Source organism: Neolamprologus brichardi, chromosome 17 (assembly GCF_056152115.1).
Source record: "Neolamprologus brichardi isolate AB-2024 chromosome 17, ASM5615211v1, whole genome shotgun sequence".
NCBI lineage: Eukaryota > Metazoa > Chordata > Actinopteri > Cichliformes > Cichlidae > Neolamprologus > Neolamprologus brichardi.
The window spans coordinates 4,592,818-4,606,720 of NC_142120.1; the positions used below are offsets into that span (position 1 = coordinate 4,592,818).

General features: G+C 37.7%; 1 protein-coding gene across 1 annotated transcript; it reads right to left on the minus strand.

Annotated features, from left to right (window-relative positions):
- Positions 1-1,429: 1,429 nt before the first annotated feature.
- LOC102788944 (solute carrier organic anion transporter family member 1C1-like) lies at positions 1,430-13,054 on the minus strand. Its single transcript, XM_006780544.3, has 15 exons — positions 12,850-13,054; positions 12,554-12,660; positions 10,602-10,743; positions 10,249-10,381; positions 9,873-9,997; positions 9,560-9,706; positions 9,223-9,321; positions 8,504-8,755; positions 7,950-8,114; positions 5,515-5,710; positions 5,194-5,359; positions 4,880-5,061; positions 3,833-3,897; positions 3,630-3,747; positions 1,430-3,367 (listed from the first exon to the last, which is right to left on the minus strand). Exons 2-15 carry the CDS (start codon positions 12,602-12,604, stop codon positions 3,157-3,159), a joined length of 2,052 nt encoding a protein of 683 aa, XP_006780607.1. The 5' UTR covers positions 12,605-12,660; positions 12,850-13,054; the 3' UTR covers positions 1,430-3,156.
- Positions 13,055-13,903: the final 849 nt, after the last annotated feature.

Here is a 13,903-nt window from a genome sequence, read left to right on the forward strand (position 1 = left end):
ATTTGTTAATGTTATCCTTTCAATTTTGCTTAAAAATCTGATTATCTTTGGTTTGTGTAAATAGAAGTTGTGAGAGCACTGAAGTTGCATATTTTTTCCGTGGATATTTTCTTGTGTAGAGCACAGCCTGCAGGTGAAATGAGATAACACTTAATGCTACTAAGCATGCCATGGGATTCAGTTAACTGTTTTACCATGATGATTAAAAGTGTAACATAAAAAAGCTAACATCTTAAATTTTATCTAGACCAAACTAAAGCAGGTCAAATAGTCATTTTAGCAATAAAGGTGATTAGAAGTAATAACATAAGGGAGGTTATAACATTTATAACACTTTACACAGCGTGGCTTAAGTTCAAACATAGTCTCTAGGCCAATAAGAGAAAGGGGAGCAGTATTTAGCAAGTGGAAATTAAACACAGGATAGTCAATGTTTGTTTAAAAAAGCTTATGTAATTTTAAAAAGCCAGGTTATGTAATCCAAACCTTCAACTTTAAACTAGGCAACGTGATGAAAATGCAAAAAAAGAAACAAGAAAACAGTGACAGTAAGTACCAGAAAAACACTGAAATGACTGAAAAAGATGTACCCTAACACTGCAAAAGCACAACATTTCTTTTTATTTCAGGAGAATCATTCTGAATCAATGTTCTCAAACGGCTCTGTAGACTCACAACTGGAAACACAGAGACTGAAAAAAAAGAGTCATAACCACAGTGGTGACCTTGCCAGACTTTCTTGTAGTTTTCTAAAGTGTTTTTGAGAAATAGTTCTCCGGGATTTCCAGCAAGTCAAGGTTCTTTTTCGGTCCAATTTTCAGTGAAATCATTTAGCTTTGGACAGAAAATTTTTAATCTGGTGATTTCTTTTGTTTATTTTACGAAAAAGGCCAGCAACAGCAAAGTTCACCATGGTGTGTAGTGTGTTCTTAAAAACGTTTAGAAAACTGGACAAATGGAAGACAAAAGATGTGGCAGGCCTTAAAGTTCATATCCAACAGATAAACAGTATCTGAAAGTCATGCTCTAAAGAAATAGGAAAAAATATATATATAACAAAACGTAACAGTGGAACTGTTACATTTTTGGAACTGTTACGTAACAGTGGAACTGTTACATTTTTATACAAAAGGCAGCCAACAAACATGGAGAACCCTTCCTGAAGAAATTACAGGAAAGTTTGGCTAAGAGAGTTCAGGCTGTGTCGAAGAATAAAGGTGGTCATAAAGAATTGTACAAATTCTTACTTTGTCTTGTATATTGTATTTACCTGTTAGTTTGTCACTATTAATTGCTACTCTTTTTTAAATGATGTAACATATTGTAGAGCTTGTTGATTCATAACTTAGTGAGTGTATAGAGAATTCTGTCACTTTTAGAGTGAAAGGATAAAATGAGTTGTTGTACAAAAAAATGCAGAAAAAATGTATCTGGACAAAACTGGTCTTTAATGCAAGAGATATTTTTCAAGGATAAAAAGAAATTGTAGAAAGGTTGAAAAGATTTCCAAACAACATGTACGGACAAACTCAAATATATCCAACACTATATAGAACTCATCATTATTGCTAGTAATTTTGTCTAGTGATTGATAATAAATTCAGACAACAACCGTGGTGTAGGAAAGTAAAACAAAATAAAAAGTTCTCATTTATCTCACTCACTCTTAGTCCACTGCCTCAACCATTGTGAACTTTTTCCAAGCAAACACTGTTGAGTCGAGGATTCTGTGAACTCTCACGACCTTTGGATTTGTGTGTTACAATGTGATGTAACATATGTGTCTGAAAGGCAACCTTTTCAGAATAAAGGTTACCTCAAGCTGTTAAATGCAACTAACTTTCAATGGCCCCCTCATCTTCCTCTCCTTCATGGCTCAAAATGCATGTGCATTAAAAAACGTGTGTCAAAGTTTGTAAGGTATTAAACTGGAAACATGGCTGATAAGCTCGTCTGGAGCTGGTGCAAAACAGTCTCTGAATGGCTAATGAGCCTTCACAATCAGTTTGATTAGCACGTATATAAAGCAGCTCAATTATTCATATTTCAGGAAGGACATTCAAACAATGAATTCACGTTTTCAGTGGATACTGAGATCCGATTCTGTATGTTTATTTGACAACATGTAAATGTCTGTCACATCTACTGTAACTTAGTACAAATAAACTTATAGACTTAATAAAATAATATGTTACTCTACTAATTTCACATTTTAGGAAATATGCTAAGTCCATTCTCTAACTTAGTAAGAACCGGACTTAGCATATTTCCTAAAAATTACTGTTGCAGCAAGGCTAGCTGTAACATCCAGTATCTATAAGACACAGTTAGCGATATGCTGTTTGTCTTTTCGTAGTTGTAAATCAAAGTCACTGGTGCTAGCTAGGAAATACTGTAGCACAGCTAACTCTCCGTGACTTCTGGAGCTTCTATTCTACATACTTGAGCAGATGTGAGATTTAGAGATGCTAGAGGTGTTTGTTACCTTTAGACGGCTACCTATTTTTCTATGTTTCTACTCTTTGTGTTATACTAAGGTAAGAGACTTCACATAGACAAAGGAGTGGTATTGATTTTTAGAAAACTGCACATAAGTGTATTCCCCCAAAACTTTATATTGTATATTTATGAAATTAGCTAATAAAAAATTATTACCAGGTTATGCTACCACAAGCAGTATGTGGTACATATAGTATATACATGTCTATCAAACTAGTACTCCACAAAATCACTGTTAAAATAAGCTTGTAGGGTAAGACATTGTTAGCTTTACCTGACCTAATGCTGTTTGAGTTTAAACAGAGGGACGGAGACAAGCTTGTTTCGAAAATCTGACACGTTTTCTTCTTACTTTGTCTCAGCATACATGAACTGTGTGTTTCTGCTCAGGTGTGTTGCTGACACATATTAAGAAAAGCATGTGTCCCTGCTCTGTTTTCTTTACTGCATGTTCATGTACTGTATAAAATGTTTAATTTTAGTTTTATTAAGCTTTGTTACATTTTAGAGCTTTGTTACCTGAAAGAACGAGGTTTACTGCTTAATTCCGAAAAGTACTGATGCTGTAGAGTGACCAATATTTGGTCCAGTATGGATGCAGCACAATATGCAGGCATTCACTTGTATTTACCAATAGTGTGGTCTTCCTAAAACACATTAAATAGTGCATTCCATGCCCATGTCGTCTACGTCTGCAATGTTGATATTGGCATGTCCATTGGTCACTGCATTACTCTCCTGTCCATTTTCTTTGGACTGATTCTTCAGTGCTATTTTCTTCTGTCGCTTGACAATGCTGTAGTAGAGGAAGCCCCACACTGTGTTGGCCAAGAAGTAGAGTCCAGTAATCATTCCTAGGTATGTAACTCTGAAAGTAAAGTACATCGTAACAAATTACTGAAAATTCATCTGTCCGATTGCTTGCTCTAATTTGTATGTTAAACATTTTTGTTTACATAAAACATATATTTGTACAAGTTAAACTGTCTGTGTGCAAGTTTAGGTACACACAATTCTATAAAATATAAAGATTGTCACTTCACTGGTTAGAAACCACTGCATTGTGGTAATTAAACTGTGGTACATTACAAGTGACATATTCAAGCACAATGATGAAGATTTAACTGTACCTAAACGCATTAGCATTATAGAGTCTGCATGCTCCACGGCCACCGCAATGCTTTGTACCCCACTTCAAACAGGTTCGGTCAATCAGTGCTCCAAAATATATAGGTGGAGGGATGCCACCTGTGAAACAAATCACATGTGATTAAAAAACCATTTTACCCCTAAAGGCTCGATGTGTGGGTTGGGTTTTAGTTTTAGTACTCACCCAGAGTTCTTACGATCAGTGTCTGCATACCCAAAGCCAGTGACTTCAAGTCTGGTTGTATAGACCTGAATTGTTGACCAAATTACACCATATCAGATACACATGTGAGCATTAAAACACACAATAAGGTGGTATCAGATTGGAACTTTAAATTCAATTAATATAGTATCAGATAATTTAAAGAGAAGAAAAATAAGAAATCATCAACTGGCAAAATTTATGGCAATTGTAGGCATATTTAGTGTACATAGTAGTTCTCTTTTTTTAAAAAAAAGAGTTGCTAACTTTTTCCTAATACATTTTAAAACAACACGTCTTTTGAGGAGTAGATCTCCTTTGGTTCCAGTTTCAGTGATTGTAGTTCACACACGATCTACTCTGCATATGTTCAGAGTATATGCAGAGTAGATGGAGTGGTGATGAATTTCAGCAAAACTGTACATAAGGTTTATTTATGAAATGACTTAATAAAAAATCTTACCAGGTTTTGCTACCATAAACAGTATATGGTACATATAGTGTTGGGGAGTAACGGAATACGTGTACCGGCGTTACATATTTAAAATACAAAATATGAGTCACTCTATTCCGTTACAGTTACTGTTTAAAAAGGTGGTATTCAGAATACAGTTACTTTGTTGAAATAAATGGATTACACAGCGGTCTTTTCTTCAGTTGTTATTCAAAAAAATGAGGTCCAGAGGCCCCTTTACTACGGTTCGGAGGCGCGGGCTCGGCGTGGACCCGTTTTATATCCATGGGGAATAGTTTTCTATACAAGATTGCTGCAAGTTTTCAGAATACGTTACTCTCATTGAGTAACATAATGGAATACGATACAAATACATTTTGCGGCATGTATTCTGTAATCTGTAGTGGAATATGTTTTAGAAGTAACCTTCCCAACACTGGGTACATATTGTATATACATGTTTGCCAAACTATAACTCCACAAAAAAATGGATTTTTGTTACCCCTAAAAGCTTGAACATCTGCTTAACCACAAACTTAGAAGCAGATGTTCTTTAGTCAAATTGTGTCTCGCACCTGAGCAGAACAATATATCCTGGCGTTCCCCCACAGGCAGAAATGAAGGAGCTAATTACAGACAACGCCATGTAGATTTTAAATTTCATGTCACAATCATCCTTCCTGGGACACTGGCCCAGCACTGCAGATGCGTTTGCAGCTAGTCCTGCCTCATTAATGCAGGTGCAGTTATGAAACACCTAAAAACCAAGAAGAAAAGGTTAAAAATCAGCCTTAATTGTGGTCTGTCGGTGAGTTTGAGCTGTTTTTTTTTTCATTCACAGTAAATATTTATCTGTTCTAAGCTCTCTGTTTGTCTAGACCATCATCACCATTTCTTTGCCCATTCCGGTGGAGGTCTGGCAGCCGGCCAGGCAGGGTGAGGCATAAGTCATGCCGTTGTATGCACAGACCGGGTCCCAGTGCTTCACTGAGCAGAAGCATTGTCCATTGCACTGAGACAGCAAAGTCTGTGGGTTGTAGGACACTTGAGGGACGCTGGTACAGACAGACAAGTAAAGACACATTAACACTGTCAGTGGAGACATTTATGAGCATATTTTTAGTTTATAAGACTAAAATAAACTATTTAACTTTCAAAAATTTAGTGTAACCTAGCTTAACAAATAGGCTTGTGTGTCCATTCCACTCACCTCTGATATGACATGGTGAGACCGGCCACCTCTGCATTGTCACACTGGACGAAAATCTGAACGGCAAACATGCAAAACGAGCCCAAAGAAGCACTAATTGCCACCCTGGCTGCTCCAACAACACCCAACTTGAAACGCTTCAGCATAAAACCTCCAGTGATGAAACCCAGAGCTACCGCTGGCAGGTTCAATATACCTACAAGGAAGGATAGAAATGTTATAAACATGAACCTTTTCAGTGTGTCGAAATTTTAGCCTTGTCATAGTAACATTCGTTCTGCAAATCAGCTTGTAACACATAAACAGGAGCACTTGAATAGTAAAATAAGTGGATTTAGGAACTGCATAAATTCCAGTTTTCCGTATATTTTCTGAACCAATTTTATTTTAACAAAAAGGTAACTCCATAATGTTTTCACAATCCAGCAAGTAGCTATTGCAATTGCAGCAATGTACCATAAGCAGACTTTGTAGGTCTATTTATGTCCATTCATGCACAGAGTACTGAGTACACACAAAGGTTGTTTGCATTAAATGGGTTTGTTCAGCAGCCAACTGTTTTTATAACGTTTGGTGATAGAACAATTCATATTCTAACAATAACCCTGCCGGTTAGCCACTCGGTAATTAAATGCTACTTGACAAACATTCTAGCTCACACACACACACGGAGTAGTTCTTGCATTTTCAGTCTGCCTTATCACTCGCAATCAGACTTCCCTTCAATAACATCATTGTTTCAATTGCCTTGGGCTACATAGTGCAGAAAACAGAAGGACGATCTGATATCCTCGTGTTGGCGTTGTTCCCACATCATCATAATTAATGTTGTTCCAGGGTCCACATTACAAGCGACCAATCACCTTCTTGTGACGTCATACTTTTGCGACTTCGAAAAATACCCGCCTTCAAAAACAAATGTTCTTCGAGAAACCGCCTTTTGTCCGCCGATCCAGCAATTTGAATTCCACTCAAGATACTTTTCTTTAATAAACGGTAAGCATTATACATATATTTTCCTTGAAATGGCTGAAATGGATAGCTGTTTGTTTGCTAGTGATAGGCTACTTGCGAACCAGTGTTCTCCAGACAGAGAATTGCGTGTCAATGTATTATGATATATAATAAATGTACAGGTGAATATAGCTGTCAAAAAAATGTTGTCAGGCTCGCCTCTGTCAGTGCCCCAGGGCAGCTGTGGCTACAATGTAGCTTGCCATTGCGTGAATGGGTGAATGACTGAATGTAGTGTAAAGCGCTTTGGGGTCCTTAGGGACTGAGTAAAGCGCTATACAAATACAGGCCATATACCAATGTTTTCCCTGGGACATCGTGTTAACATTAACACGATGTCCCGGGGACATCGTGTTAACATTACAGTGTAGTGTCCCCAGGGACATCGTTTTCCCTGGGACATCGTGTAAACATTGGTAAATGGCCTGTATTTGTATAGCGCTTTACTCAGTCCCTAAGGACCCCAAAGCGCTTTACACTACATTCAGTCATTCACCCATTCACACACACATTCACACACTGGCAATGGCAAGCTACATTGTAGCCACAGCTGCCCTGGGGCGCACTGACAGAGGCGAGGCTGCCGGACACTGGCGCCAACGGGCCCTCTGACCACCACCAGTAGGCAAACATGGGGTTAGTATCTTGCCCAAGGATATTTGGCATGCAGCCAGGAGGCAGCCTGGGATCGAACCACTGACCTTCTGATTAGTGGCTGAGCTACAGCCACTAATCAGTGCCACCTGAGCTACAGCCACCACCCAGCCAGATTAACACGATGGCCCAGGACAAATTTGTAAATTTCTGGATTACTGTTAATCTCCATAGAATCAAGAACTCATGTCCAGTTTCACAGCTATGGACCAGTTAATTATGTTTCCAGGTGATATTTCGATTCATAGATTCAGCACACAACCATTAGTCTAGGCCTTTTAGTTCAAATTCTATTCACTTATGTTTGTAAAATGATCAAGGAAGCTACTGCAATTTTGCCTGACCCAACCCCCGGGCCACGAAACACCAAAAAAGTTGGGGAACGCTGGTCTAGAGAACACTGGTTAGCTAATGCTGTCGTCAAGTAGCCTATCACTAGCAAACAAACAGCAAGCCAAGTGAGGAACATATGTATAATGCTTACCGTTTAAAAAGTATCCTAAAAGGACTTCAAATTCGGCGGACAGGCGACGGTTTCTCGCGAGTGAAGCGGAGCGCTGGATTGACAGACAGGGGTGGGCACAAGTGAAGAAAATTTGTTTTAAGGTGGGTATTTCGAAGTCGCAGAAGTATGACGTCACAAGAAGGTCACTTGCGATGTTGAACCTGGAACAACATTTATTATGATGATGTGGGAACAACGCCAACACGAGGATATCAGATCGTCTAAAACAGAAAGTGAATGAAAGCCAGTTTTTGCTCCGTACCTATGAGGAAAATGGCTTTGGAGGCTGACTGGCCGTAGACTTGCTCTATGTACTTTGGTTTGAAGGTGATCAGGCCAATAAAGCCGTTGACAGCCACGAGGGAGGCAAGGATAATCAGCGAGTAGATTCTGTTTCTGAAGAGTCGCTTCAGAGATGGAATGAAATCTGGTGAAGTGCAAAGTACATCAAAGAGAAGAGGAAAATACTTTTATAGACACATAAAACAAAGTAAATATAAAGTAAAATAAAAAATATTATTGCTGTGTTAAAATATTGTATAAACTATCTATTAGCAGGATAGGGTTTGTAAGGAATGCCTGATTGTAATGACATAAATTACCTCGTTACTAAACCTCGTTTTCCCAGTGAGAATGTACTATTTATCATGTTTAATACTTTTAATGATGGATTTTTTGAAATCAAAATTTAATAGTAATCTCAAATTATACTAAATGGGAATTTGAATCTAGCAGTTATATCTACAAAATTATGCATTTTCACAAGACTTTCTTTAAGATCTATTAGGCTAAATGCTCTACTGAGCAATGCTCTACCTTTAGCCATTTCCTGAAATTTGACGGGTTTCTCCTGGGTTTCCTCTGGCAGGAATTGTTCCTGCTCTGTCTTTGTTGCAAGCTCTGTGCTTTTGCTTTGAATTTCCTCTTGCTCTTGCCCTTGCTTGGGTAAAGACTTTGGAAGGAAAAAAAACGGGATACTAGACAGTAGAACCACTGTGCCAGTCACTATGAAGCCCAGCCACCAGGCTCCCACCCAGCGGGAGTCCTTATAGGTGATGGTGATGGTGTCTGGAAGAAGGGGAAAGGCAAAGACCGCAGGTTATTACAGACATTTTTTCTGTAGGACTTTTATGAGTGACTTCTAAGCCTTTTCATCATAACAGCTTATTCATTAGTAGAAGTATGGAGGCAGTTCTCTGGCTTAGGGAATGTCAATAGCTCTAATCCAAGTAGTGAAGAAAGAGCTTAGGTCAACTATGTCAACAGGATGAAGTGTTGTGAAATCCTCTTGCCTCTGGTAGACCCATAATTTGTCAGTAAAGAAATGGTTTGACTTTTGTAATGTCATGTTGCGTTAAAAAGTCCAAATGGAAGAAAACATTTTGCTAAATTGAGACACGAATGAGTTTCAGTGTTGCTCAAGTCAACCAGAAGTCTTCTCTTCCTAATTAAACACTTCAATCAGGATATTACTAACATCGCAGGTAAACAGTTTTGTTACAAAATACTAAAAATTACTTTTTGTAATACCATACCTAAATCCACAAATCCAGTGTCCACGTAAATCTTGGAAAGGAAGGACCCAAGCATGAAGCCAAACATAGGTCCCAAGATTCCTACTGTATGGATGCAGGCTGGCAAACGGAGCGGAAAAGAGAAGATAAGTATTGAGCAGTTTGAGATTTGGCCATGATGGAGGAGTACAGCGGCCTTCTGAACTGTTTAGGATTTTAGGCAGTGAGGAAACACCGAGGGATAATTGAGTACAAGGTCAAAGAAATGTCAAAAAACAGAGGAATAATAAATACAAGTGAAAAGTGTTAAAATGCATGAAAACAGTGAAAGACAGCAAAACCGTAAATGATGACTAACCCAAATAAAAAGGGGTGTTCTCTTCTCTGGAGAAGTCATCCAGATAGGAAATTCCCAGTGGCATGACGGGAGTCTCTCCAATTCCTCGCAGCATGTTTCCCATGAATACATAGATCCACATGGGTGAACCAGCAGCCTTTTCACACTCTGGGGGGCGGGGGGAGAAACTTGACTTTACATTGTGCATATCATGAACGGAATAGTGTATAAAATCTAAAACAGAAAAATGACTAAAATCACCCCCAAAACAGTCTATTTCAGACTTGAGTGATCTTACTTCTGATCCATTGAAGGGAATGTGGCTGCTAAATACCTAATTTGGTCTCTGCATCAAGTGTGTCATCAGCATCAGTCATGCTGTGGTTGGACAGACAGGGCAGGATGGTCTCAGTGCTGTTGACAGCACCTTTGTGAGACACACTGGTCTCATATTTATACCTGGAAAATATTCAAAGTATTATCTGAAAATTGTGAAACATGTAAGTACACATACTCCTTCATTTCTTGGATGCTATAGAACACACATGCACTTTTAGCCATTTTATGCGATTACAGCTTTTGGGCATTTATGAATCTTATCAAACATTTCCAGTCTTTATTCTCTGGGAGCTCAACATAACTCTTAGTAATCTGATTATTTGATTGGTTCATTGTTATATTCATGAAGGAGAATGAAACTTTGTACTGACTGTCCCTGGAAGAAGTGAGGCAGGGCTACAAGGAAGGATCCCACAGCCATGATCAGACAACCAATTCCAATCAGTCTGGGACGATGGAGCTTGGCACCAAAGTAGCTCACAAAGGCGATGATGAGCAGGTTGCCTGTAGAGAAGAATTAAAAACAACTAAGAATGATTATGGAATGAATCAATGAACAGCTACAGTCTTTGCCAGGCATGAGAGTTCAGCAGTCTGCTTATCTTGCTTTAAATATAACATAACCTGAAATTTGTGCTTTGTAGTCAATAAATTAGATAAATTCCTGTAGTTGATATAAACCATAATGCTAACATGCTGCATTCAGTAAAAAAAAAGCACATACCCATTTCGAAGCTGCCATCTATAACACCAATCAGGGAGCTTGGGATATCAAACCGTCTTTCAATCTGTGTGATGGAGCTCTTCATGTAAGCTCCAGCAAAGGCTTTGGCAAAATATACAAATGCCAGGGAGGCCAGGAAGAGCTGAAAAACACACATGACCAGTTAGATTGAGCTTTTCTAGATTTAATTGCACTGGATTACTGGAAAAAGCTTCCAAATGGTTCCTCAGAACTTCTTTAAACAGTCAAAATGATTGTTGTGACCTGGATGATTGAATTGTAATCCCTTCTTCTGATGTGACCTATAGGGAGGTGAATGACAGTGTTTCCCATAATAGAATCAACTCACACACTAAACATACCCACAGCACTTCACAAATGCTTTTACCAGTGATTGACATTAAGTGACATTTGATGGGATTAGAGTACTGATACCAGAATAAGAGTGGTTACAACAGATTTTAAAAACCCACCACACTAATTCATCACTTATCAATCATCTTCCCTGAACTGATCTTGTCAAAGTTATAGCACACACCACTGGGAGTAATAGATGATCCCACTGTTGATCCCATCAGGGCAAAACATTAAGCACTAGACAAACTCTGTTTATTGTTTCTAACAATCGCTAGCTACCTACCCAAAGTACGAATCAAGACCAAGACCATTGGTGATAAAATTAACTCTAACAATCCCTTTCAGTTAGATTGGTTAGTCCTCTTTCTAAGAAATATTTTTTCTTGTAATGAGCAAGCATATTCTTTACAAATATAAGAACATCTATGCAAGCTTTGCAACCAGTTTAGGTAATGTTAGAAACAATTCTCTTTGCATTGCAGCCAAAAAAAGACGCTTTTTGGCTGCTATACAAAAAAAAAAAACCCTAAAAAAGAAAACCCATAACTTGTAAAATGTTAAACAGACAACAAACATTTTGCTATAGATGTGCACTGTGTTCTACATTTAAAAAAGTGTTTAGCATAATATAATGCATCCAGCTTGATGAAAAGCTAATCGCTGAACACGTTCTTCTCTTAACTATCTCACTGAAAGGAACCCTTTAAACTTTTGGACCATAAAATAATTGATAGAAAATTAAGGATGGTGTGTTTATTGAGCCTTCTAACATATGTAAAAAAATTTAATATTTGTATCATATTTACTACATCAGGCATTTTTTTTAAAAAAACTTGCAATTTGTTCCTTAAAAATGCATCGTGCATTTATTTTATTTTATTTTATTTTATTTTATTTTTTTGAAGACTTCTGACAAAAAGCCGTGAATCAAATATGACACACTTGGTTTTAATGGAGGTCATCGATTTAAAAGGTTAAATTGCACATAAACTGTATATGAGGTAACATTTAGTGGAGACCCTGGGATTTATTATTTTTATTTTAGGAATGCAAACTTTGCATCCAGCTTTACGTTTGACGGTAAGATCGTTAATGATTGAAAAGGGACTCGAGTTGAAGGTCACAGAGCAAACTGTGAATGACCACAAACAGTTCAGGGACATTTCAGTCTTTCCCAAGGGGTGCTGGTGACTTTTTGTTGAAAACAACACAATGCAAACAAGCAAACAGGCATTATCAACTTACTTTACAGCTGTTAGTACCCTGTGTTTTCTAAATTGCAGTCTGTTATGTGCAATGTAACATAAATCAAATAAGCCTGTAATGGACTATTAAACTGTCACGTTGTTGATAAAATGGGGCAGTAAACATCAGTAAATGGCATTTAATCTCACAGCCATATACCCCCCCCCAAACAAAAAACAAAAAAACTCAAAGTTTGATTTAATGCCTGCTTTCTAACTCTGCTTTGCAAAGAATACCACAAAGATGATAAAAGCAGCTTTACAGTAACACGAACTTTCACAGGTTTGGCTTTTGGCTCATTCACGTTTACATTTAAATTTCCAGTCATTAAAGCAGCGAGGGTTTCTGACCTTAAGCTTGGAGCAGCATGCCTCACGTGTTTTCTTGGATTCTACGCTCATGATGCTGCCGTGCTTCAGAGAAATCCAGGACAGTAGAAAATGGAATAGCACAAGACCTGAAAAGCCACAACAAGATTACGAGCAGGAAAAAAAACCCTAAAGTTTTCTAGATACTGTCTCAGGTAGTAACATCCTAAAAGGTGTCTAGCTGCAAAACTACATAGTCAGTGCATTGATTTGTTTCCAGAGTTTGTCCCAAAAAGATCAACGCAACTATTTTGTCTCAAAGAAAAATGTGCACTTACCTGACAACCAGCAGTGGTCGTCTGAGGGATGGCGGTGGAAGGCTGATTGTCCCTTTGCGCAGGACTTTGTGCTGAAAATGGGAGTCTTATCTTTAACAAATTACAAGTGAACATCACCTGTAATCAGTAACTCAGCCACTCATGTGAGTTTGTTTTCATGTCAATAAAAAGTCATCCTACCCCTTCAACTCTCACACACAGCCACTCCTTCACACAAATACAAATGTGACAACAGTGGTGGCTTTCATCGAGTGATTGTATGAGCAGCATCGAAAGGTTCAGAAGTTCACTGAACACACACACACACAGACCCCCACATCCTCCTCTGAGAACTTCATAAGCCTCCTGAGTAGCCATCCTGTTGAACAGACAACAAACAGCAGCATGAAACGGGTCAAAACTTATTGTAATACAAACCTGCTGTTTCTGTTGGTCTGCTGCTTTCAAAGTGAAATACTTTCCTCCTCCGGAGAAACTCGGCCTTTTTGTACGGTTGGGTGTCTCAAAGATGTGATCAAAGTCTTCCTGTCCTATTGATAGCCTTTAACAATGGTTTTCTCTCTGCATGTCCTTCTCAGTGAGTACGGCAAATCACATCAAATCTCAATGACTTGTCACCTTTGTGAGACAGACTGGAAACTTGTCAATAAAGCTGTGAAATGATGGGGGTTTTTTTTAGGGTTAACAGTTGTTTGTTAAACTATCTGCAAACATCACGGTTATTGTAAATTTGCAGTAAAATGTGTATATATATACATATATATATATATATATATATACATATATATATATATATATATATATATATATATATATATATATATACATATATATATATATATACATATATACACATGTATATATGTATATATATATATATATACACAAGTATATATGTATATATATATATATATACATATATATATACACATGTATATATGTATATATATATATATATATATATATATATATATATATATATATATATATTAGGGGTGCAACGATACTCGTATCGATATTGAACCGTTCGATACAGTGCTTTCGGTTCGGTATG